Source organism: Gossypium hirsutum, chromosome D05, assembly GCF_007990345.1.
Source record: "Gossypium hirsutum isolate 1008001.06 chromosome D05, Gossypium_hirsutum_v2.1, whole genome shotgun sequence".
NCBI classification, from domain to species: Eukaryota; Viridiplantae; Streptophyta; class Magnoliopsida; order Malvales; family Malvaceae; genus Gossypium; species Gossypium hirsutum.
The window spans coordinates 19,645,454-19,672,673 of record NC_053441.1 but is presented as its reverse complement, the minus strand read 5'-3'; the positions used below and the strand labels follow the sequence as shown (position 1 = coordinate 19,672,673).

At 35.5% G+C, this 27,220-nt stretch overlaps 1 protein-coding gene across 1 annotated transcript; it reads right to left on the bottom strand.

The window, feature by feature from the left end:
* Positions 1–1,021: 1,021 nt before the first annotated feature.
* On the bottom strand, positions 1,022–4,378 carry LOC107905198 (glutamyl-tRNA reductase 1, chloroplastic). The gene is made up of 3 exons (XM_016831787.2): positions 3,728–4,378; positions 2,569–2,810; positions 1,022–2,475 (listed from the first exon to the last, which is right to left on the bottom strand). The coding sequence occupies exons 1-3, from the start codon at positions 4,008–4,010 to the stop codon at positions 1,345–1,347; spliced, it is 1,656 nt and encodes a 551-aa protein (XP_016687276.1). The 5' UTR covers positions 4,011–4,378; the 3' UTR covers positions 1,022–1,344.
* Between the last annotated feature and the right edge of the window lie 22,842 nt (positions 4,379–27,220).

The window sequence follows — 27,220 nt, the reverse complement described above, 5'->3', positions numbered from 1 at the left end:
TTATTGGTGAATAACGATAGCTGGGAGGGGGGGTCTAACCATAATTGGTTGATCTCTCATCTGATATTTGATGAACCATGTGGTTTTCATGGACCTTAATGTACAGTCAGGGTTCCCTTTTGGAGTCTTACTGTTGTCAGTGTGATTCCAAAGGCTATAACGATATATATCAGCCATTAAACTATCTTAGTTAGCAGGCAAGGTGTACCCTCCCTAGTTTGTATGTCTTCTTCCTTTTGGTTTTGAAAGAAATTCATTGGTCACAAAATTGTCTGCCATGGAGGCACCTGTTTGCACCCAATCCTCCACATATTGCTTCATTTGTCCTCTGGTGCAAGCCATGGACAACTGCAGCTCAGCTCAGCTTGGTTCCCAATCAACCTTTTCAAAAGGATTATAACTAAACTTCAAGTTTGAGAACACAAAGGCAGAGTGATTTAGGCTGTAACTTCAGGTTTGCCCATAGATCATAGCCCATATGAATAGAAATACTTAGTATAGCCCAGAATTTAACTTCCATTGCTGCCCCTGATAGTAAGATTCCCAACCTCCACTATCCTGTAATGATAAACAAAATGAATTAAGCCCATATATGTGTATAGAGTGATTCCATTTATGGCTTTTTTTAACATTCCCTGGGAATCACACAAATACTTTATACCAAGTCTTTCACAAATTGCAAGCCAAGTAGAACAGCCAGGTATTTCAGACAGCCAAGGTGTACATCTAACCAATACATATTCATATTGCCGGTTCTACAGTCCACTTTCCCATGTAGTTCGTCGGTGAAACCAACGATTCTCTAAGAAATAGAGGAATATTTTGTTTCTAGATAGATTTCTATCAATGCAATGAAAGAACCATCCCTTCCCTGTTTCACTTTTGGGTTGGCTGTTTATAGACCGTACCTATCATTTTTTGGGGGTCATAATCAGCAATGCAGTTCACTTAACAAAAAAGAAAAAATAAATCTGAATAAATAATTTTACAGAGAATTTCAGCTTGATATTAAAACAAGTAGTGAATTAATTACAATGATTTATATTGTTCAAATAGGTATCTTACATTCTATAGATGAATGATACAGGGATCAAACTCACTTCATACTGCACACTACAAAGCCGAAAAAACACTAACAATCATGTTGTAGGACTGTGAAGTCAAATGAGATTCAAGCACAAGCGTCTGAATTGCACAAATTAATGAATTGAAAGATGACCCCACAAGGACCCTAAATAGATTAGTTACTCCACTAGAAACTCATGACAATGTGAGGAAAATTTCCTCTTATTTGACTGTGAGGGAGTGTAATTGGTCGTAACGCGAGAGATTCTATATTGACACTTACTTTTGGCTTTGTTCCACCTTGGCTCGAATTTTCTGCTCGAAAAGTGATATATCTGACTCGAGGCCGAACATTCTGTTAAGTGCATGCATGTTCTCAAGGGTCTCACTGAGAGTTCGATCGTCGCTACCATCACACCTCAGGTGCTGCATTGGACCATGGAGAAGTTTATTCACAATTCCCCGGCTGAGATCATCCACAGCCCTCCTTGTTTTCTTAGGGATATCTTCACCCATCTTTGATAAGCATTTCTCCAACTCTGCAACTCGAATTCTCTCTGCGTAGGCTCTCAACTTCTTGATGGTTGGAACAGTTTCCAGTGAATCCCTCCATGCTTCAAACTGTTTCGATTCCTCAGCAATAATGGCCTGAGCTTCCATTGCTTTTCGTAGTCGGTCCTCTTTATTAGCAGCTACAACCTCCTTCAGGTCATCAACATTGTAGAGACGTGCACCTTCAACATCTGAGACACATGATCCCACATTTCGTGGAACAGAGATATCAACGAAGAGCCTTAAAGCGCCAACTTCAGAACTGACAGGGGGGAGATCCTTGACATGCTCTTTCAGAAACAATGGGGTTTCTGATGCGGTACTGGTGAAGACCACATCAGCTTCAGCTGAACAAGCGAGCATGTCTGTCAAGGGCCTGTAAATAATTTCAACACCTTGCATCTCCTCATGGATTGCTGCAACTTTCTCCTCACTTCTGTTAACAACAACCATCTTGGTACAACCTTTTGCCACCAAGTGCTTGATCACAAGCTTCCCCATCTTTCCTGCTCCAATAACCAACATTCGAGCAGTAGCATGCGAGGACTCAGGCAGCTTCATTAAAGCCAGTTCAACAGCAGCAGAGCTAACAGAAACAGCCCCAGCAGCAATGTTAGTCTCTGTTCTAACACGCTTCCCAACAGTAATTGCGTGCTTGAACAGCCCACTAATGTTCCTTCCAAAGCCAACAACACCTTGCCCAACTTTGACAACTTGTTTAACTTGTGCAAGGATTTGACCTTCTCCAAGAACAAGAGAGTCAAGACCAGCAGATACTTCAAAGATGTGCTGTGTAGCATCCTTGTTGTACAACAAAAACCGGTGCTCGCAAATCTCTGAAACTGGGATACCACTAGTCTGCAACGAATTTGCAGTTACTTAAACTACTGCCAATTTGGAGTTTTCATAGAGGTAAATATCACAAACTATAGAGTCCAACGAATAATGTACCTTTGACATCCATTCAGTTACTTCTTTGACTCCACGATGCTGCGATAGAGCCACAACATATATTTCCATCCTGTTGCAGGTGCTGAGAACAGCAGCCTCTTCTATGTGATTCAAACCACATAATTCGGCAATGGCTCGTGGCCATTCTGCTTCAGGAATGGCAAGTTTCTCACGCATCTCCACAGGCGCAGTGTGAACACTAAGTCCTATGACCACAATGCTGCTCCTTTCCTTTGTATACCCTGGTATGGACCAATAGCAAGATTTTCAGGAATATTAACATGTATATTTTGCAGAAAGGATTATACAATGTACATTTGATTAAAATACCTGAAAAAGGGACTTAAATACAGTGAATTCTAAGTTAGAGATAAAAGGGTCCCATATCAAGATTTTGTTCTTAAAATCTAGAAGTTTCCAGACAGTAAAGGCATAAAATAGGGAACCATCAGTATTAGGAGTTTGTTCATGGAGACAATTTCCTTCCATGTTACTCCGACTCTTCAGTTTTTGTGATAGTACCATGTCCCACACGTTCTCAGACAAGAGTATCGGGATATGATCCTCCAAGGACCCTCCAATTACATGAAGACTTCAGTAAAAAATTAAATACCCGTGTTGGACATATATCCATATTTGACACCCCTGAGTTCAACCAACATAGCTTTCCTCCCTCTTCTTCAAAGCAAATTCAAGAAAAAAGAGATTGATTATGGTTTTATTCATACAATTCCAAGGTATATATAAAGTAAAGAAAAGGTTCTATATTTCAAGGCATAGCACAAAGTTTGAATTTTTTCCCCATTCAACCACCTAAAAGAGGCAAATGCATGCTTAGTAGGTTGAAATAAAGCAATTCTTTTGCATAATATTTCTGTTTAGCTCATAAAGTATAAAACTATACAAATATACCAAATACAGAAATAAAACAATTTTAATTTAATTGATGCTCTAAAAAATCTAAATATTATAACTGGTCAAACATTTCTGCTTCTAAACATTGAAACTTTTCAGTCTAATCACATTGTTAAGCAGCAATTCATCCAATTACAAATTCACAATTCAATCTAAAACTGAATAACACAAAATTCAGCCAAAACAAGTGGAGGAGGAAGAAAAAAAAGAAGGAAAATTTAGCAGAAATTAAAGGAAAACGTACTGTCAGCAGCGGAAGTCTTGAGCTGTTCAAGAGCGGAGAGTGCAGAAGCCTTGGAAGGATCCATTTTTTCGCCTTCGTTAATGGCGTCGGATTGAGCAACTTCACATCTAACTCCACCAGTCCTCTGAGCCAAAGCTTTTCTTCCACGATTAGGCTTGGAAAAAGCCTTCATTTGCTGGTGGGAAAGAGAACAAGCCCGCAAAGAAGAAGCCGAGGGCGATGAGCAAGAATTGATCAACAAACGCTCCAATTTAGCACCGGAAAAAGTCGAAGAAACCGCCATTGTTTTGGAGAGAGAAAAAAACCCGAAAACTCACGATCCGAAAACCCAAATTAAAGGGAGGAACAGAGCGTGAACTCAAGTATTTGTTTTTGTCCAAGAAAAAGGATGAAAAAGGGCCTCAGGGTAAAGGCTGGAGGTGAACTTAGTTTAATGGGTATGGAATTATAAGCAGAAACAGAAAATTCAGAATTGACGGGTCGGGTAAATTCAAGCTTCCTGTTTGGGAAAAAGAACAAAAAAAAAAAAGTGGGAAAATTCGAGTTATTAACTTATGATATAAAAATGGAGGATTGGGATTGAGATTGAGATTGGAGGATTCTGATTTTGTTTTCTGAAATATGATTGGCTGATGAAACACACGTTTTATCCACACTCCTTTTGCCTTTGATTTTCATCCTTTTATAGGGTCCCCCTCTCCTCACCCTACTAATTATTACGTGTTTGGAGAGCAAGAATTTTTAATTTTCCTCTCAACGTTTTTCTTATTGCAATTTGTTACAACCAGATGTGGTTTGGATTGATGTTTCATTAATCAAGCAAGATTATAGTTTTTTGTTTTAAAATTTTCTTTAGAGGTTAAATGTTAAATTAGAACCTCCAATTTCTGATTATAACTGTACAAACCAATCATATTTGATCCTAGGTTCTAACTGTATAAACTTTTAATTAGTTATGAACCAATTCTCTTTTTTTTTTTTATAATATTAGACCTCAATTTCAAGTGAAGTACTATATATTTGAAAGCAGGTAAAATATAATCTGGTACTCAAACAAAAGGTTCATTATTCTTAGCAAGTTAATCAAAGTGGTTTTTAATGCTTTAATTGGTAAACTTTGTGATTTACAATAACTTGGACTATCCCACAATTTTAATTTTTATACTTCAATAAATTAATCTACATTTAAATATTATTTCATACATTTAATTTAACTTTAACTAAATTGACATGGCTACTGTTACAATAACAAGAAGAATATGAGCTTGAGTATAATAAAGATTGATGTATAATTATAAGTGCTTTTATCCGTTTTATGGAACCAACAATGTCGCTTCCCAGATTTGAACTTAATTCAAATGCCGAGTCCGCTCCCACTGTGTGTATAATAATACTTTAGTTGCATATCAATATATCACTATTATTTAAATAGAGAATGGATGGTATAAAACTGCGATTCCACGTCATCCTTATTCATTTCTAATAAGAGAATGACAAATCAATTTTTTTGCTCTTGATTTTTAACATTTTTAGTTGGATTTGATTTTTTTTTTCAAGAGGAAAAGGCTAAAAATCAGGAGGAAAAATCTTATTTGTTATTTTCCTATTGGAAAAAAGATAAGGATGACGTGGAATCACATATTCAAACAATCCTTTCTCTATTTAAATAAAATTTTCTTTTATTTTACCCTTTGCCTAACTTAATTATAGGTAAAAATAGAAGAAAAAAAATATCAAAAGGAGAGTATCAAAGCATGTTATAAATACGATTCTTCGAATTTGTCTACATTTACATTATCGTCGTCTAGCTGATGCTAACTAAAGATTGACAGCTTCACATCGTGGACCTCTTCTGGCCATTAAGTTCTTCTTTCCACATAGGCTATGTGTATGCATATATATAATATATAGAAAGATACAATGAAGAAAAGAGATAAGATGGGGCGAGCGGCCATTTGTGGTGGACATTGGGTTTCCAAGATTTCACTTCAACACAGGGATCTCCGGTCGCCACAACTTTTTTTTTTCCTTACAAGTACTGACTACTGAACTGCCAAACATATAATGTTTTGCTCATAAATTTTCAGTTCACTCTTCAACTCTTAAATGTTACATGAATGAATGATCATGTTACTCATCCAACATGACCCACATTTAAGATGGTACCATACATAATCCCAATAGAACTTCTTAATATATTCATTGACAAAGCACATAAAATTAAGTTATGTAAGATTAGCCATTGATACAAGTTTATTCAGAATCACTTATGTAATGGATTATGATTTTAGCTTAAAAGAAAATTAATAAATTAAATTAGGTATGCATATTTCAATTATATCTTAAAATATCGTGTACAAAGAGTTTTAAAATATAAATTAGTGCGCATAGTATCCGTTTTTATTACGGTTTTTATTTAAAGTTACTTAGAAGTTAAGATGGGTATTCAAATGTTCCCGTACGCACAGTTGTGATTGTTTGATACTCATAATCAATAATCAAGTGGAAAAATGTGCAGTAGGCACAACTTGGAGAATGTTCCAACCAACTTGAGGCAAATGGTTTTAACAACTCTATCGAATATCAAGGATTTATTAGCCTATCTAAATCTAATCCGACAATCTTGCCTTGATGCTAAAGGATATGCCTATATAATATATATAATTAAATAGATTTTAATACGGAAATGCTTTCTTCATCTTGTTTGTCTTAAAAACTCCCATGGCACAAGACAGAGCACCTGCAATTTTGTGTTCTACAAAAGCAAAAACAGATGTCCAATTAAGAGTCAGACTCGTGCAAGTGCTTAACATGGTGTTATTGGGAAGGTTTTGCTTGGTGTGAAGATTAGGGTTTTCCCAATACTAATAAAGGAAAGCTTTAGCTTGAAAAGGTTAGTTTTTTGTTTTCATTTCAGGTACAAGGTTGTAGTGCATTCCAAGAATCTTACACAAGTTGTCGCTCATAGATTTTAGTTCCATGAGTTCTGCTTTTTGCAACACTGTTCAAGGAAAAAAAAAACCAGGACTCGGTATTTGGTAAAACAAAATGAAAACCAGCCTATCTTTTTTGATGTATATAAAAGTATCTTTATAAGATCTTGTTCCACAACCTTGGAGCACGGGTCCCGACAAAGCTGATTAAACTATGTGTACAGATTTCAATGAAGTTAATTAGTAATAAAAGGTTTAAAACTTCTAGTCGACAGTAATTAGCATCCATATCAGGTTGTTGGATTCTTCTCACTCTTCCCAGCCAGTTAATGGAATGATGAGTACTAGTTCAGCTGCATATACTTCTAACTGGCTACATCTCTATGGTACTCTCGGATTCGTCGTATACATGAGTACGAGGTATACAAGAAGGAAGCTAATAATAATGATAAGGGAGGCCGAAATTAGAGGCATTTACAAACCATATTGCTATCCATATTTAGAGAACTTTTTACCCAAAATTGATTTAGGTTTTGGTTAACCATCAAAATGAAATTTATTAGCGGTGCATTTGGTTCATTGAATATTAAATTATTGTAACACTCCTAACCTGTATCCGTCGCCGAATTAGGGTTACGAGACATTACCAAACAAAACATAGTTCATCATGATCATTTATTACAATTCATGCACAATTTACATTTTATGCCCATACCCAGATAACCATCAAATAAATTATAAAACATATTCGTACTATGCCATCACAAACCGTACCTAAACAACCAATATACAAGCAATCACTTATACATAATTTAGTTTATGGTAACATATGCATTATAGTGAAAACACATCCATCAACTAAATCGTTACTCAACCAAAGCATATAACCAATACACCATACATATATATATCATGAACCATACTTCCGAAAATACGCTTATACTATGACCGAGTATACACAAACATTAACATCATTATCAAGCCATTTTTGCATGGCCACATATATACAGATCAAAAAAACCATATCGAAACTAGCCTATACATGCCATAAGTCGAAAGTACAAACTTTTAAAGTACCGAAATAGCGATCAATAGTGTGACAATGTTCCTGGATGATCCCCGAACTCGAGCTAGCTTTCAAAATCTATAAAACAATAAAAAGACACAAAAAGTAAGCTTTGAAAGGTTAGTAAGTCATAAGAAATTAATTCAACACAAGAACATATATAATTTAATTCAAAATAGGCCGAAATTTAGCTAATATCATACATATATAAAATCATTTATCTCATATATTCCAAATTACCATATTAAATCACTTCACTTACCCTTTTTTTTTTGAACATGTAAACCTCATACGTACCTGAGCCATTCAGCTCAAATTCACATTCAAATTTGTTAAGTACACACAGAAATCATATAAAGCTCGTACAATGTCATATCCTGGATATGGTCTTACATGTTAACGCATATCGATGCTAATGTCCCAGACAGGGTCTTATACGAATCATATACGATGCCTATGTCCCAGACATGGTCTTACACGTTTTCTTACTTCGATGCCAATGTCCCAGACATGGTCTTTACACGTTTCCTTACTTTGATGCCAATGTCCCAGACATGGTCTTACACGTTTCCTTACTTCGATGCCGATGTCCCAAATATGGTCTTACACGAAATCACACCTTAGAAGTCCTAATATCATGTCATCAATATCAAATACATTTTTTAAGGTTCATCCAGAGCTATCGACTTCGTAATTAAATCATTTCATGCACGAAACCAATCAAGTTCGGCAATGTATAATCATATACAAATCAAATTCGGCAATGTATAACCATATACGAATCAATTCGACAATGTATAACCATATACGAATAAAGTTCAGCAATGTATATACAAATCAAATTCAGCAATGTATAACCATATACGAATCAATTCGGCAACTTATATCCATATACAATTCAATTTCAACAATGTATAACCATGTACAATTTAATTTCAGCAATGTATAGTCATATACAAATCAATTCGGCAACTTATATCCATATACAATTCAATTTCAACAATATATAACCATATACAAATTAATTTCAGCAATGTACAACCATATACGAATCAATTCGGCAACTTATATCCATATACAATTCAATTTCAGCAATGTATAACCATATACAAATTAATTTCAGCAATGTATAATCATGTACAAATCAATTCGGCAACTTATATCCATATGCAAATCAATTTCGACAATGTATAACTATAAACAATTCAAATTCGGCAATATATAAAACAATCAAATTCGACAATATATATCTATAATTAATCAAATTTGGCAATGTATAAAACATATACATTTAAATTCAAAAACATTTATTTACTTATGAACTTACCTCGTTCAGAAACGAATGGATCGGAACGACTATTCAACAACTTTTGACTTCCCCCGATCCAAATCCGATTTCTTCCTTTCTTGATCTAAATCAATTCAAATTTAACTTATTTAATCAACTATTTATTCAATTTAATCCAAAACACACATTAGGGCTATTTTACATTTTTGCCCCTAAGCTTTCACATTTTTATAGTTTAGTCATTATCACATAAAATTGCAAATTCATGCAATTTAGTACAAACCCATGCTTAACCGAATTTAATATATGTTACTAGCAGCCCATATTTTCAATTTATTCACACTTTTAACCACCACATTTAACATTTTATCAATTTAACCCCTTTTTGACAATTTTGTCAAAAATCACTTTACAAAACTTGTATATCTAACATTAAACCTTCATAATATATCATTAAACACTTAAACAACCAAGCATTCAACAATGGCATCATTTTAAATCTATAACAACTTCAAAAATGAAGGTACGAACTAGCTAGATTAAGCTGCAACGATCCCGAAAACATAAAAATAATTAAAAACGGATTAAAAATACATACCTAATCAAAGGAATATGAATGGCCGAATGTCAAGCTTAATAATGACTTCTTCCTCTTTTAATTTCGGTTGAAAAAAGATAATGGAAGATGATGGTTAATTTATTTCATTTGTTTTTTTATCATCAATTACCTATTTACAATTATAACCTTTAAAATCATTAGTAATTACACAATATGCCAAGCCATCATATTCTACTAACACATTTGTGGTCTATTTACTACTTAAGGACCTTTACTTTAATGTTCTATAGCTATTAGACACCTTTAGCTTATAAAACACAACTTTTACACCTTAAGCGATTTAGTCATTTTTACCGAATTAAGCATTCAACCAATAAAATTTCTTTACGAAACTTTCACACACATATATTCACATGCTATAAATACCAAAAATAATATTAAAATAAATTTTTGACCTCGGATTTGTGGTTTCAAAACTACTATTTTGATTTAACTAAAACGGGCTGTTACAATTATGTTTTGTAATAAAATTATGGAAATATTAGATTACTGGTGAAATGCGAGATTATTTTGTTTGATTCATTTGATTAAAGTTTAATATTCAAATGTTGGTTGATTGAAGGTAAGATTACCTAGAAACACATTTTACTCAACTGTTGATGTTACAAAATTTGGTTTTTTAACAAGTATAGTTTTTTAACAATTTTAATTCCTTTAATATTTTGTAATTTCAATTTCCAAAAAATTATGATAAATTATTACAATTTTTACTTTTTATTACAATTAATAATTAAATATATGATATTTAAAGAAATTCATAAATCATACTTATAATAATTCATGAAAAGTGACGCCAACCATAATTAATAAATTATTAAATAAAATATAATAATTATAATTGTAATGTATGAGATCTTTTGGTTCCTATTAAAAATTTATTTTTTAATTAGTCTTAAACTTTATTTTAAAAAATGTCTAAATTGATTAAAATAATAAAATAAAAATAAAAGGCAAATTGATCCAAAATTTAAAATTATGGTCATAATCTAAGTAACTTAAGGAATGAGTCGTAATAAAATTATAACCTATATTACAGCAGTAATTCTGTAATGTAAGATTACGTGATGATTAGAATATTGATAATCTAAACACCGTAATCTCGTTTCGAAATGTAATATTGAGAAATCGTAATAATACATTGAACGAATAAATGCTTTTTCAAGTGAGAGAATAGCATTTAACTGCAAAGGCTAAATGGCCGAAACATATATACAACGGCCCAAAGGCAATAGAAACAAAAAAGAACCATAAGATGATAGGGAAACCTCAACGAAAAACCATGCAAAAATAAGAGATTCGTGATTAGATGAGACAGGGATATAAACTTAAAGTCTTGCCTTGATTAGGCTCTGCTATTAAAATCTTTTTGATGCGTTGACGGTGTTTGGATTTGAGAGTCTAGAAAGGTGAATCTCCCTTTGAGCAACTAGCGCAAACAAAAAGGAGCTAGCTCTACCCAAAGCATAAGCATGTAGAAAAATGACGCTCCCAACTGAAGTAGGTATTGCCCCCTGCCTTAGATGAAATCATTGCTGTAAAGCCCAAAATCTGCCCGGGCCCATACCAGCAAACCCTCCGCATGCCCATCACCGTCTGCACCCCATACCCCCACGCGTCTGACACCAGCTGCCACCGCCCAAGCACCTGCCACCACCGCCCATGCCCACTTGCTCTGCAAAACCTGCAAAACAACAAAGAACAGAGAGCAAAAATAAGGCTATAAAAGCCGAAACAAGCATGTAAACAGGAGGTTTCCGATTTTTTTGTAAAAAAGAACAAAAAACAGTTATTGGCAGAAAGAAATGAAATAAAAAAAAGGTTGATTACAGTGCATCTCTTTCTTATTTTTTGTTTACGTTCCTTTTCTATTTTATTTTATTTTGTTTCTTTTTCTACAAAGATTTCAAAAGCAAAACAAAACGAAGGGAAGGGAGTTTTACCTGATTTCGGCGGAGGTGAGAAGGAAGAACCGAAAGGTCTCTTCCGATTTCGGCCCCTTTTGGCCAGGATTTCGGCTTTTCTAACTCCGGATATGAACCCAACTCGAAAAGAGGGGTAAAATAGGCCTTTTGGACTTTTCCGGCCACCGCAGACGGTGGCACCATCGCCGGCGGCCGGTTACTGGCGCGGTGGCCGACGGTCAGACCTTAGGCATGAGGCCGGACTGCCCAAAAGGGCTTGAGAGAGTTTTTGAGTTTCTTTTTTAAGAAAAGTGAAGAAAATGAGAAATCTAAAAAAAAATTTGATTTTTATAGCGCTTGGAAACGACGCCGTTTTGGCCAGCTTCATCTGGCCCCAAAACGACGTCGCTTTACTCCCTAGCCCGCGCGTCGACCCGACCCAACTCAGGGGATCCGCGTGTTTTCTATCAAGGGGTTATTTGTGATTTAGGCCCTTCCGTATTTTCGATTTGATTCAATTTAGTCCTTTTATGACTTTTCTTCATTTTTTAATTTGGATCGAAGATTTTTCCCGTTTTTTTATTTGGTCCTCAATTTGTTGGACCCCTGGGGAGGGGACGCTTGGCCTGAAATTGGGTTTATTTCCCATTAGGTCCTTCGCCCTTTCGCGCCTTTCCATTTTGGTCCTTATTTGCGCATTTACTTACTGTACAAATGCCCCTAAATTTTTTTTTTATCCCAATTGGGTCCATTTATTATTATTATTATTTGTACTTATATATTTTTTTATATATTACTATTATTATACCATTAGTTTAATATTATTGTTGTATTTTATTTTATACTCGCTTATTTAAATTTTGAATATATTTGTCCTATTGTTATTAATATTATATTTAGTTATATATCTATATATCTTATTATATATATCCATATATCTTAATATATATATGTGCATATGTACATTTCTCTTTATAAACATTTTTTAGCTTATATATATACATATACGTGCACACATTCTTATAACTTTATCTATATATATATATATGCATTTATACATACTTATATTTTATATTTATAATTTATCTATACATCTATATATATACCTATATACATACTTTTCTTTTTCTTTTTCTCACGAATATACATATATATATACTTAAATTTTTTATAACTTCTATATACATATACATGTAGATATTTATATTTTTTATATCTCCTAATACATATATATCTTTCATATTTTCGTAATTCTATGTATATACATACATATGCATATTTCCCTTAAATATACATGTACATATACATGTTCATATTTTATAATTTTCATCTATTTTCCTTTATTGTTTGTATGATCATTTACTATGTATTTATATGTCTATTTTTTTTATGCTTCAGTTTATTTATTTATTTATTTATTTGCTATGGAATGTATGATTTATTTATTATTCGTTTTATTCATTTTTTTTATTTACATAATCATGTTTATTATTCCGCCATGCACATGAATATCATATTTTAAAAAAGGGAAATATTTCCAAATAAGGCAATATTTTGCGTTTGGAAATTCGAGGAACGTGCCCTAACGTGCTGGGTTTCAATTCCTCGTTCGACCAAATGGCCAAATACCCTTTTAAACTTTCAATAATAAAGGTAATATTTCGTATTTAGAAAAATCGAGAAAACGTGCCCTAACGTACTGGGTTTCGATTTCTCGTTCGACTAAATAGCCAAATATCCTCTTAAATCTTCAAAGTATGGTTTCATTAAACTATAAGATGATCTTGGTTTCGATGGTTTAGAGTATCGTGTCCTAACGTGCTGGATGTGATATTCCTTCGGAACAAGAGAATCTTATATTTCAATTCACGTTATCAGAGTTTCTTTTAAGGATCGTATTTTTTTTAAACTCTTCAAATTTTTAATTTTCGACACTAAGACACTAATTAATCAACTAGGTACCAATTTTGGGCGCATCGAGGGTGCTAATCCTTCCTCGTGCGTAACCGACTCCCGAACCCATTTTTCTGAATTTCATAGACAAAAATCGTTGTTTTAATAAAATCTAAATCGTTTATTAAAAACAACCGTTTTACGAGGTGACCCGATCACACCTCATCAAAAAAGATTGGTGGCGACTCCCATTTTTCGTTTTATTTTCAAAATCTAAGTCGACCCCGTTTTCATCCAAAAATGGTGTCAACAGCTTGGCGACTCCACTGGGGAATATAAGAGAGTCAAGCCATGTGTTGATTATTTCTTGTCTTTTTATTGAAAGTGGAAAATTCGATTTAAATTTACGATCCTCTCATTGCATCTCTTTTGTTTTGAGTTATATATTTTTTATCGTGTTCTGTATTTTATTTTATACCTCTGCACATTGCATTGCATGATCGCTGGTCATACCCTTTTAAGTGGGAGTGAGAAACTACGCCTTCGTGAGGTTTTCGCCTCCGCATGGGATAGTGAATCGCTTCCGGGATACATCCGTACATATGTCTTCGTGAGATTTTCATCTCCGCATGGCCATAGGGAAATGTATCCCCCTGAACTGAACTCGGTCCATATGAGCCTATAATGGGTAAGGATCGAGGAATCTGCTGGTTCAGGTACCCTTACTTTAGAACCAAACCCCATGTAGTGAACCTTAGGAGCCCACCCTAGGTAGAACCACTTCGAACCCCTAGTATTCACCCAAATAGGTGTTCTATTTATTCTTGCTTGCTTTTGCTTTGTACTAACATGTTTTCTTTTTGTTATGATTGCATTGCATTTTCATCATAAAAAGAGGTGTTGATTCACGTTCAATTGCTAAATAGAGAGCTTGTCATAAGAAAATGGGTTTCTTGATAAAGTGGATGACGATACGGTTGTCCTAATACGGTCCGAGAAGATATAACCAAAGAAGGATGATAGTTCAGTAGAGGACTATACAACTTTGCCTCGTTGCCTGAAGACTCAAGATGACAAAGATTATTCGAGAACCGCTAAACTTTTTAAAGAGAAGCCAACGAGCATCACAAGGATGAGTGAGTAACGAGTCGCGGCCCAGATGAAGAAAAAGAGATAGAAGGGATGTCCCTTTTGAAGAGTTCGGGAGATTTATCTTAACGCTCGAATGAAGAAGAGGATCGAATGTCCCCGCCTATGACGGCAAAGCCGTATATATATCTGTTTTATGTAAATGGATTTGTTTTCTATTCCAGTTGTTCTAATAGAATTGAACCAAGAATCAACGTTTCTTTTGGCATTCATTTCATGCATTTGCATTACATTGCATCATATGCATTAGACTTTCACGAAGTGACCCTAACTAGGTAAAATTATTTCAGTTACCCTGGAAACCACCAAAAATCTAATCAAATATCACTACGGTACTCGTCGCCAAACGAAAGCAATGGATCAAAGGTTGGAAAGATTGGAACAGTTGCAACGAGAGATGCAAGATCAGATGCACGAACGACTGGAAAAAATCCAGCAAGACATGTTAGAATCCCAGAACACTGTGATGAACCAAGTAAAGCAGTTATTGACTGGAAGGAATGACAAAGGAAAAGGCCCTTTAGTTGATGCTGGGGATGATCACGATGACCCTGCCTATCCTCCAGGTTTCACCCCAACTAACATCCAAGCGCAACCAGAGGTGTACCCGCAGAGGGCACCTGTTACCATTAGATCCCAATACCAGGTCGGTGCCCCAGCATCGATGAACTTTCCAATAGGCTCGGGTTCTAATCCCGGTGATAATCCTACTAACCCCGTGTTTCCTGATCTCGATAACATGGTAGAGATGGAGAAAGCGAAAACGGATTTGTCAAAACAACTTGAGGACCGATGTAGATGGCTAGAGGAGAAATTTAGAGCCATGGAGAACACCGACTACCATTGTGGAGTCGACGCCAAGGACTTGAGTTTGGTACCTGATCTAGTACTCCCTCCCAAATTCAAAATGCCGGAGTTTGAAAAGTACAACGGGACTAGTTGTCCTGAAGCTCATATAACTATGTTCTGTCGAAGAATGACGGGATACATCAATAATGATCAACTGTTGATCCACTGCTTCCAGGACAGTCTGATCGGGTCTGCAGCTAAGTGGTACAACCAGTTAAGCCGCGTCAACATCCATTCATGGAAGGACTTAGCACAGGCTTTCATAAAGCAGTACAACCATGTGACAGATATGACACCCGATAGAATCACATTGCAGAACATGGAAAAGAAGCATAGTGAGAGCTTTAGGCAATATGCCCAAAGATGGAGAGAGGTCGAGACACAGGTTCAGCCACCTCTTTTAGAGAAAGAAACCACGATGCTTTTCATCAACACTCTGAAAGCACCGTTCATTAACCACATGTTAGGAAGTGCTACCATGAGTTTCTCAGATGTAGTGATGTCTGGTGAAATGATTGAAAATGCAATAAGAAGTGGGAAGATAGATGCGGAAGAAGGCATCAAGAGATCAACCCCAAAGTACAAAGACAATGAGGTGAACAACACGAGTACATATAGCAAGGGTTATTCAAAACCAATTACGGTGAATCAGCCAAGAAAAATGGTCGCTAACCAACAAGGCTCATTGAGACAAGAACCTGGAGTGAAACCAGGTACTGAGAACCTCCAGTTCACAACAATTCCAATGTCATATGAAGAGTTGTATCAAAATTTATTCGATGCGCATGTTGTTTCCCCTTCCTACTCAAAACCCCCACAACCTCCATATCCAAAGTGGTATAATGCGAACACACACTGTGACTACCACGCAGGAATTACGGGGCACTCAATAGAGAATTGCATCACCTTCAAGAAGCTAGTTGAAAAACTCATCAACATGGGTATTGTCAAGTTGGGTGACTCATCTACTGCAGAAAATCTGCTACCCAATCATGATTGACAATAAGGTGAATACGATGTATGAAGAGATATTGGGAAGTGTTCACATCAATGACATGCATGAAGACACAACTGAAGAGGGAACTTTGTTAGATGTCTGCCCTCATAAACTTGGAAGTGTTCTAAATAAATCAGACTCTGTAGTATTTAGAGCCTACTTAGAGTAATATTCAGAACAAACTTGTTGCTTTTAGCCTGAAGCAATATGAATTTTTTGTGAAATAGGCTCATGTCTGAACGTCGTTATTTTAATGAAATGCATCTTTGCGATCATTTTTGAGCTAATATTCTTTCATTCTTTATGAATAATTATTTTTAATCTTTCATTCTTTCTCCAAAATCATTCATTCATTCATAATTATACTGTACAGATAATTATTCTTAAATTCATACATTCTTTGTATATTCTTTTGCACCAACAACAGGTCCCTGAATATCAACGACATGAATGACACTGCTACAGACTCAGAATCTCCTTTTGAGCGAGACATGTGTTTAGAGAAATCTCATGACTTCGAAGATGACATAGATTGTGGCCTATCTCCGTACTTATTGAGGAGGGTAGAACAAGGTGAAAACAGATTCCACCTTACGAAAAATCAATGGAGTCCATGTGAGGCATGAAGGTTACTAGGTCGATCTCGCCAAAAAAGGTCTGGTGGTCATCAGTTTATCTTCACGGGAAGAAGCTGCTTCATATGCCAATGTCACGAAGTCGACAGCAATTTTTTTGAAAAGTCACGAAAAGTCAAAAAGAATCATATTTGACAATGCACTAAATTTGAACAAGAGCAAAATATAAGAAGTTTGCAGTCTGTTCAAGATTAACACCATATCGCCAAAAAAAAACTCTCTCAGGGCAACGCCCTCTTTTTGGGCTTATTGCGGTTTCACCTATTGAGGTCGAGATTTCCTTCTCTTTGAGTTTTTGGATCCAATCCTGGTTGGAGAGGAATGTTCAAAATATCTATCATGGTCAAATGTACCAAAAGCAAATGGTATGAGTTCACCAAAACAAGGTTTGCTCCAGAGAATTCCACAAGGGGGACCCGATATCAAAGAAGATCCTTCCCATACAAAGGGGACTTCAGAAGAAAGTGGATGCCAAGCCAGAAGGACCTTATATGGAAGGCTTTATCTGGGAGAGTGTAGGTATTGACCAAGATAGATGGCAAGAACTTGCCTAATCTTGAGAATTTTGATTCAAGGAACAAATACTTCACAAAAAAAAGAAGAAGAGAAAATTAATGAAAAAGAAGAAAAGAAAAATGAGTGAAAAAAGGAGAGGCCATGGTGAAAACCCGCAAAGGGCGCCTTGGGACCAAAGGGGCTTGAGTTGAAAACCCAAAAAAAAGGGGCGACTCAAATTTTGGATCAAATTGGGGCATGAGGCGATCATAGCAGCTCAAATTTTGATCAAATCGGGGCATGTAATGATCTTGCTATACCTGATTCAACCGGAAAGGTAGGTAGCATCTTGGGGCATCGACAAAGTCTTGTAGATCTCCTAAACACATGTCAAACACAAGATGGTCTTTCAAAGAGTTGGTACAGAGAAGTTCAAGCTACGATATCTGGGGCATCTTGTCCTCATACTTTTTTTTTCTTGGAATACTTCATTCTTTTTCAAGATACGTGTTCCCAATTAATTCCCTTTTTATTCTTACTATCCTTGATAGTTTATCCATTTTGAGCTATGCTCTCAAATCAATTCTATTTTATCTATCGTTATGATCTTTTGCAAGCATGTTGCATTGGAATAATGATTAATGGACTAATAAAATTTTCACGAAGGAAGTTTTGCATATTACTCTGAAAAGTTTCTAAATAATATAGGAGCCTGAAGCAGGACAATTGTTTAGAACACTCCAAATTTAAAGGTTGGAAATTTGGGAAGGAATAGTCTAAATTTAGACTGTCTCTTTGGATTTTTGTTGTCAAATGCGTTGATTGACAAGATGCCATGTTGGTGACAAAGCTTGAATAAACAAGAAAGTGATGATCTTCAGGCAATAGGAAGAGGTTACTTCGGGAAGGAGAGCCCTTGTTTGCGCATGAGTCTTTGGTACGACACCTTGGGAACGATGTAAGGGACCAGAAGGATTTAAATCTTATACCCTTGAATTACGATAGGAGAAGATTGAAAAAAGCCATATCTTTCTACCCTTGGGTTACAGTAGGAGATTGATGGTACAAATTTTGTGTCACAATGGATTGAACTACGATGTTCACAGTGGGGGCAATCAGATTACGTGTTTCTTTGGAAATGCCGGCTGGTAAAGAAGGCATTGCGACACGTTAGTGATAAAGCCTCAATAAGCTTTTGAGCGATGATAACCTAAGCATTAAGGAATTATTTTCATGACATTCTGCATTCATTCAAATACCATTCACACATGTCTAGTTAGGAGCATTTGATTCATTTTGATCATGCCATCCTAATCATTAGGCATAATTAGGTTCATTATACAGGTCATGTTCCCTAGAGAACAGATCAGTAAAAATTGAAGATAAACCTTGCCTCTCTCGGTCGTAGCAGAGCTGGTTGAAGTTATCAGATCTTGCCTTCCTGCATTGACAGCGAAGCAGATCGAAGACAAACCTTGCCACTCTCGTTTGTAGTAGAGCTGGTTGAAGATAGCAGATCTTGCCTTCCTGCATTGACAGCGAAACAGATCGAAGACAAACCTTGCCACTCTCGTTTGTAGTAGAGCTGGTTGAAGATAGCAGATCTTGCCTTCCTGCACTGACAGCGAAGCAGATCGAAGACAAACCTTGCCTCTCTCGTTTGTAGCAGAGCTGGTTGAAGATATCAGATCTTGCTTTCCTGTATTTGGCAGCAAAGCAGATCGAAGATGGCAAATTTTACCTCCCTGACAACAGTGGAGTACATTGAAGCCGATAACTCTATCTCCCTATATTTGGCAGTGGAATAGATTGAAGATTGCAGATCTTGCCTTCCTGTATTTGGCAGCGAAGCAGATCGAAGATGGCAGATTTTACCTCCCTGACCACAGTGGAGTACATTGAAGCCGATAACTCTATCTCCCTGCATTTGGCAGTGGAATAGATTGAAGATCAAAGATGGCAGATTTTACCTCCCTGTGACTACAGTGGAGTAGATTGAAGCCGATAACTCTATCTCCCTGTATTTGGCAGTGGAATAGATTGAAGATTGCAGATCTTGTCTTCCCATATTGGTGGCAAAGTAGATCGCAGAAAGCAGATCTTATCTTCATGTATTAGCGTGAAGTAGATCGAAGGTAGCAGATCCTATCTTCCTATATTGGTAGGAAGTGGATCGAAGATGCAGATCTTGTCTTCCCATTTAGTGGCGAAGTAGATCGCAGAAAGCAGATCTTGTCTTCATGTATTGGCGTGAAGTAGATCGAAGATAGCAGGTCCGGTCTTCCTATATTGGTAGGAAGTGGATCGACGATGCAGATCTTGTCTTCCCATATTGGTGGCGAAGTAGATCGCAGAAAGCAGATCTGGTCTTCATGTATTGGCGTGAAGTAGATCGAAGATAGCAGGTCCTATCTTCCTATATTGATAGGAAGTGGATCCAAGATGCAGATTTTGTCTTCCCATACTGGTGGTGAAGTAATCGCAAAAAAGCAGATCTTGTCTTCATGTATTGGCGTGAAGTAGATCGAAGATAGCAGGTCCTGTCTTCCTATATTGGTAGGAAGTGGATCGACGATGCAGATCTTGTCTTCCCATATTGGTGGCGAAGTAGATCGCAGAAAGCAGATCTTGTCTTCATGTATTGGCGTGAAGTAGATCGAAGGTAGCAGATCCTATCTTCCTATATTGGTAGGAAGTGGATCGACGATGCAGATCTTGTCTTCCCTTATTGGTGGCGAAGTAGATCGCAGAAAGCAGATCTTGTCTTCATGTATTGGCGTGAAGTAGATCGAAGGTAGCAGATCCTATCTTCCTATATTGGTAGGAAGTGGATCGACGATGCAGATCTTGTCTTCCCATACTGGTGGCAAAGTAGATCGAAGAAAGCAGATCTTATCTTCATGTATTGGCGTGAAGTAGATCGAAGATTGTAGATCTTGCCTTCCTGTAGTTGGCAGCGAAGCAGATCGAAGATGGCAGATTTTATCTCCCTGACTACAGTGGAGTACATTGAAGCCGATAACTCTATCTCCCTGTATTTGGCAGTGGAATAGATTGAAGATCAAAGATGGCAGATTTTACCTCCCTGACTACAGCGGAGTACATTGAAGCCGATAACTCTATCTCCTTGCATTTGACAGTGGAATAGATTGAAGATCAAAGATGGCAGATTTTACCTCCCTGTGACTACAGTGGAGTACATTGAAGCTGATAACTCTATCTCCCTGCATTTGACAGTGGAATAGATCGGAGATTACAGTCTTATCTCCCTAAGCAGTAGCGGAGCAGACGAAACCACAGTCTTATCTCCCTAAATAGTAGTGGAGCAGACTAAAAACACAAATCTCATCCCCATGGAGTTGCAGCAAAATAGATTTAAGTCATTGTTTTTCTGGAGCGCAGTGAAGTGAATTGAAGCAACGAGACACAGCAGAACGGAACGAGGCTACTTGAAGAAGAAAAGCACCAAAAGAAGCCAAGGCTCGGCAAGCCCGGGCAAATTTGGTCTTTCTTGGTCTTTGCTCTGTTTTCGTTACACGACAACGAGCAAAGAGGGGCAGCTGTAAAGCCCAAAATCTGCCCGGGCCCATACCAGCAAACCCCCCGCATGCCCATCACCGTCTGCACCCCATACCCCCACGCGTCTGACACCAGCTGCCACCGCCCAAGCACCTGCCACCACCGCCCATGCCCACTTGCTCTGCAAAACCTGCAAAACAACAAAGAACAGAGAGCAAAAATAAGGCTATAAAAGCCGAAACAAGCATGTAAACAGGAGGTTTCCGATTTTTTTGTAAAAAAGAACAAAAAACAGTTATTGGCAGAAAGAAATGAAATAAAAAAAAGGTTGATTACAGTGCATCTCTTTCTTATTTTTTGTTTACGTTCCTTTTCTATTTTATTTTATTTTGTTTCTTTTTCTACAAAGATTTCAAAAGCAAAACAAAACGAAGGGAAGGGAGTTTTACCTGATTTCGGCGGAGGTGAGAAGGAAGAACCGAAAGGTCTCTTCCGATTTCGGCCCCTTTTCGCCAGGATTTCGGCTTTTCTAACTCCGGATATGAACCCAACTCGAAAAGAGGGGTAAAATAGGCCTTTTGGACTTTTCCGGCCACCGCAGACGGTGGCACCATCGCCGGCGGCCGGTTACTGGCGCGGTGGCCGACGGTCGGACCTTAGGCATGAGGCCGGACTGCCCAAAAGGGCTTGAGAGAGTTTTTGAGTTTCTTTTTTAAGAAAAGTGAAGAAAATGAGAAATCTAAAAAAAAATTTGATTTTTATAGCGCCTGGAAACGACGCCGTTTTGGCCAGCTTCATCTGGCCCCAAAACGACGTCGCTTTACTCCCTAGCCCGCGCGTCGACCCGACCCAACTCAGGGGATCCGCGTGTTTTCTATCAAGGGGTTATTTGTGATTTAGGCCCTTCCGCATTTTCGATTTGATTCAATTTAGTCCTTTTATGACTTTTCTTCATTTTTTAATTTGGATCGAAGATTTTTCCCGTTTTTTTATTTGGTCCTCAATTTGTTGGACCCCTGGGGAGGGGACGCTTGGCCTGAAATTGGATTTATTTCCCATTAGGTCCTTCGCCCTTTCGCGCCTTTCCATTTTGGTCCTTATTTGCGCATTTACTTACTGTACAAATGCCCTTAAATTTTTTTTTTATCCCAATTGGGTCCATTTATTATTATTATTATTTGTACTTATATATTTTTTTATATATTACTATTATTATACCATTAGTTTAATATTATTGTTGTATTTTATTTTATACTCGCTTATTTAAATTTTGAATATATTTGTCCTATTGTTATTAATATTATATTTAGTTATATATCTATATATCTTATTATATATATCCATATATCTTAATATATATATGTGCATATGTACATTTCTCTTTATAAACATTTTTTAGCTTATATATATACATATACGTGCACACATTCTTATAACTTTATCTATATATATATATGCATTTATACATACTTATATTTTATATTTATAATTTATCTATACATCTATATATATACCTATATACATACTTTTCTTTTTCTTTTTCTCACGAATATACATATATATATACTTAAATTTTTTATAACTTCTATATACATATACATGTAGATATTTATATTTTTTATATCTCCTAATACATATATATCTTTCATATTTTCGTAATTCTATGTATATACATACATATGCATATTTCCCTTAAATATACATGTACATATACATGTTCATATTTTATAATTTTCATCTATTTTCCTTTATTGTTTGTATGATCATTTACTATGTATTTATATGTCTATTTTTTTTATGCTTCAGTTTATTTATTTATTTATTTATTTGCTATGGAATGTATGATTTATTTATTATTCGTTTTATTCATTTTTTTTATTTACATAATCATGTTTATTATTCCGCCATGCACATGAATATCATATTTTAAAAAAGGGAAATATTTCCAAATAAGGCAATATTTTGCGTTTGGAAATTCGAGGAACGTGCCCTAACGTGCTGGGTTTCGATTCCTCGTTCGACCAAATGGCCAAATACCCTTTTAAACTTTCAATAATAAAGGTAATATTTCGTATTTAGAAAAATCGAGAAAACGTGCCCTAACGTACTGGGTTTCGATTTCTCGTTCGACTAAATAGCCAAATATCCTCTTAAATCTTCAAAGTATGGTTTCATTAAACTATAAGATGATCTTGGTTTCGATGGTTTAGAGTATCGTGTCCTAACGTGCTGGATGTGATATTCTTTCGGAACAAGAGAATCTTATATTTCAATTCACGTTATCAGAGTTTCTTTTAAGGATCGTATTTTTTTTAAACTCTTCAAATTTTCAATTTTCGACACTAAGACACTAATTAATCAACTAGGTACCAATTTTGGGCGCATCGAGGGTGCTAATCCTTCCTCGTGCGTAACCGACTCCCGAACCCATTTTTCTGAATTTCATAGACAAAAATCGTTGTTTTAATAAAATCTAAATCGTTTATTAAAAACAACCGTTTTACGAGGTGACCCGATCACACCTCATCAAAAAAGATTGGTGGCGACTCCCATTTTTCGTTTTATTTTCAAAATCTAAGTCGACCCCGTTTTCATCCAACAATGGTGTCAACAATTGCCATTAATGGAAATGATAATAGAGGGTGGTATCGAAACTTTTTTTTTAAATCGACTTTTTATTTTTAAAAGAGTGAAAATGAGAGTCGCCACCAATCATTTTTATTAGGCATGATCGGGTCACCTCATAATTTGATTATTTTAATAAAGTTTAGATTTACTAGAACGATGATTTTCGATTTGCAAAATCTAGGAAATGAGTTCAGGAGTCGGTTACGCACGAGGAAGGGTTAGCACCCTCGTAACGCCCAAAATTGGTACCTTGATTAATTGATGTCTCAGTGTCGAGAATAGAAAGTTTGAAGAGAATTTAAACACGATCCTACCTTGCATGATGATATTTGGTTAAGATATCGCTCAACTAAATTTTATGGAAAAAGGGCTTTATTTCGAGTTAATCGAGAAGGAAAAATCGTGCCCCGTAAGTTAGAACACGATCCCTCAATTTATCAAAAAAAATAGAATAATCGACGTTTTTTATCGTTACTTAAATCTTGCTCTTTTTTTTTAAATAGGATATTCTATTACTTTGGTTCTAGGAAGATGCTATACTCCGTAAGTTAGGAGCACGACTTCTTTGAATCCCAAAAATAATGAACATTGCCTCGGTTTTGAATATTTTATATGCGTTAGATAAAACGAGTGTAACCTTTAAAACGAAGTATATTTATTTGGGCAAAGTAAAAAATGATAAATATATCGTCATAGCAAAATAAAATGAAATAGTCATGTAGGCAAAAAAATGAAAGGATAATAAGCAAAAAATAAAATAAAATAAAATAAATGAAGAAATTAAAAAATAAGAATAAAAATAAAATAAAAGAAACATGTTGGTAACTAATAATAATAATACAGCTATAATAATAACAAGAATATCAGTTTATAATAATAACAGCGATAATCATATCGTAACTATTATCATAATAAGAATATGAGTAAATCAAACGATGATAACACGAATAACATAAAAATAAAGTGGATCAATAAAAGGAAAAATATAAATAACATAAATTTTAAATACTAAAATAAATAATATAGTAAATAAAGAGGCAAAATTAGCCAAATAAGGATTAAATTGAAATTTAAGAGAAACTTAAAGCATAAATCGCAAAATAAATAAAGAAGAGGGAATAAAGGACTAAATTTAAAATATAACAAAATTGACAGTCTAAATTATAAAGAAAAGAACTTAAAGGATTAAATTAAAATAGGATAAAAACTTTAGGGGGTCAAAGATTGAACAGGATTAAAGTAAAAAGATGAAAAAAAGTAGAGGGACCAAATCTGACAATATCCTCTCCCCTTTAAAAACACGCGGATCCTAGGGGGATCCAAGTCGGGTCATTGGGTTGGCTTGAAAAAACGCCGTTTTGGCGTCTGAAAGTTATGCCCAAAACGACACCGTTTTATAGGCCTATATAAGTAAAAAAATGTTTAAAATTCATTTTGCTCCATTTTTTTTAAAAATTCATTTGGCGGCTGTCGCCTCCGGTGGCCGGAATCTCAAAAATACCCTTTTAGTTTCGACATTTTTTACACCTTTTTAGAACTCGGCGTTGCATGGCGAAGAGCAAACGGCGCAGGTAAGAAAACTTTATTTTATTTATATTTTCGCAAAATAAATAAATAAATAACTTTTTAATCTTCTTCTTGTTTTTTTCTTTTAAATTTCTCAGTTCTCTTAAAAATTATTCCCCGAATACCATCTGTCTTCTGGCTTTTATAGCCATTACACACTTGTTCATTATACATTTTTTCTATTTTTTTCTATTGTTCCTGTTACTTTGGCGTGTTTGCGTCTATCCTTTTCCTTTTTGTTTTTGCAGGTGACGGTGGAGGCTCAACAACCAGGAAGGAAGCCTGCCCTTGCCATTTTGGTGAAACGGCAGCAAAGGTGCGTCAGGCCACGGGACGAGGAGCCTCGGGCGGCGTGCATGCGAAGGGGGGTGCGGCGTAGGGTGTTTTAGGGTTTTTTGGTTTTACTAAAAGATGGTTTAAGTTGTAAGGCCACTGGGCCATTAGGTTTTTTATTTTGGGCCATTCGGGCCTATAAATTTGGGTTTCATATTTTGTAAATGGACTGGCATTTTTGAACTTTTTATTTATTTTTGGTTTTGTTTATTTTTATCTGATTTTTGTTTGGGCCGGACAAAATTGGGCCTTAGCAGTGGTATTACCCCCAGTCCTTGGATGATGAAATCGCAAGAAACACAAACAACGGTAGCAACAAAAAACATTTGTAACACTATGATCTGTCGTTAGAAAGGAAATCAAGGTAATGTTCCCTCCCTTAGACTGCGAAAAATCCAATCAACCAATTGTAATACTCAACCAATAAAGCCCAATCATATTTGTAAGAGTTTTGACAAAAGCCCATGAGTAAATAATATGTGAGGGGGTTTAAAAAAAAAGGAAACTTAATCGTCAGTTTCTTATCAAAGCATACAGGAAGGAAGAAAGTCGAGTGAAAAAGAAGAGATGCTGCAAAGAGAAGAGGAACGAGGGAGATTGATTTTTGGTCTTCCAATTTAAAGATAAAGGTAAGAGAAAGCTGTCATTTGATAAATAATGAAATTATTTGGATATATTGTGATGACATTATTATGGAGAACAGCTAGAAAATTTATGAAATTTCTTAGGATTTTATTAATCGATTTGGTAAAAATATTGGGTTTGTTGTATTATCGATTAATTGATAATAAAAATATGATCTTGGATTGAATCTAAGGGTTGGTAGATGAAGAAGAAAAACTTTGCATGAATAATGCAAGAATGAAAATAAAAGGAAGCGAATTTTGAGTTTTGTAAAGAAAGCTAATCAATTTTTACTAAAGAATATGCATGCTGTTTAAGAAGCAACAGAAGTGGTATATTACGTAAATCACTAAAAATAATTGAGATATGAATGAAAAGATATTTAAGGGTTGTTTTCAATGGTTTAAACGAAACTAGAAAACGAGTGTTGTAATTAAAATATGAAACCTCTATGGGCAACCTTCATGACCAAACAAGGTAGGGCTCCAAACTTAAAAGTCTTCCTCTGATTTAGGCTCAGTCATCAGAATCCTTTTGACGAGTTGAGAGTGTTTGAATTTGAATCCAATAAAATGGGGTTTAGACCAAAAGTATTATCAAAATTATAATTTCAAACTAATTATTTTACAATGACCCAAGTTCAAAATATATATATATTTTGAGGGATCAAACATCATTTATCTAATTTTTAAAGATACTTTAAGATAGAAATTTTGTGAAGTCAAATGCAAATATTTTAAAATAGCGTTTAAAAATAGTGTAAATTGAGTGATGATACACATGCATATTCTTGATTACCTATCAAGTGCATATATTTGCTGGAGGCCTATTTAATAGTAAACTTGAAATTCTTCAGGAATTTATGAATTTGACAAATTCATGCGTTTTACACTTTCCAAATACTTATTATATCATAATATATGCCTTTCATAAAACTTATTTTTATACCATCAATACCTTAAGGGGTAATGTCTCATTTGGTATCTAAACTATTAATT

Bases quoted from the DNA above. Each gene is read 5' to 3' on its own strand.
- LOC107905198 (XM_016831787.2), bottom strand. From the start codon at position 4,010: ATGGCGGTTTCTTCGACTTTTTCCGGTGCTAAATTGGAGCGTTTGTTG. The intron at 2,811-3,727 runs GTACGTTTTCCT...GGTCCATACCAG, and splicing joins CAAGACTTCCGCTGCTGACA to GGTATACAAAGGAAAGGAGC. The intron at 2,476-2,568 runs GTACATTATTCG...AATTCGTTGCAG, and splicing joins TAACTGAATGGATGTCAAAG to ACTAGTGGTATCCCAGTTTC.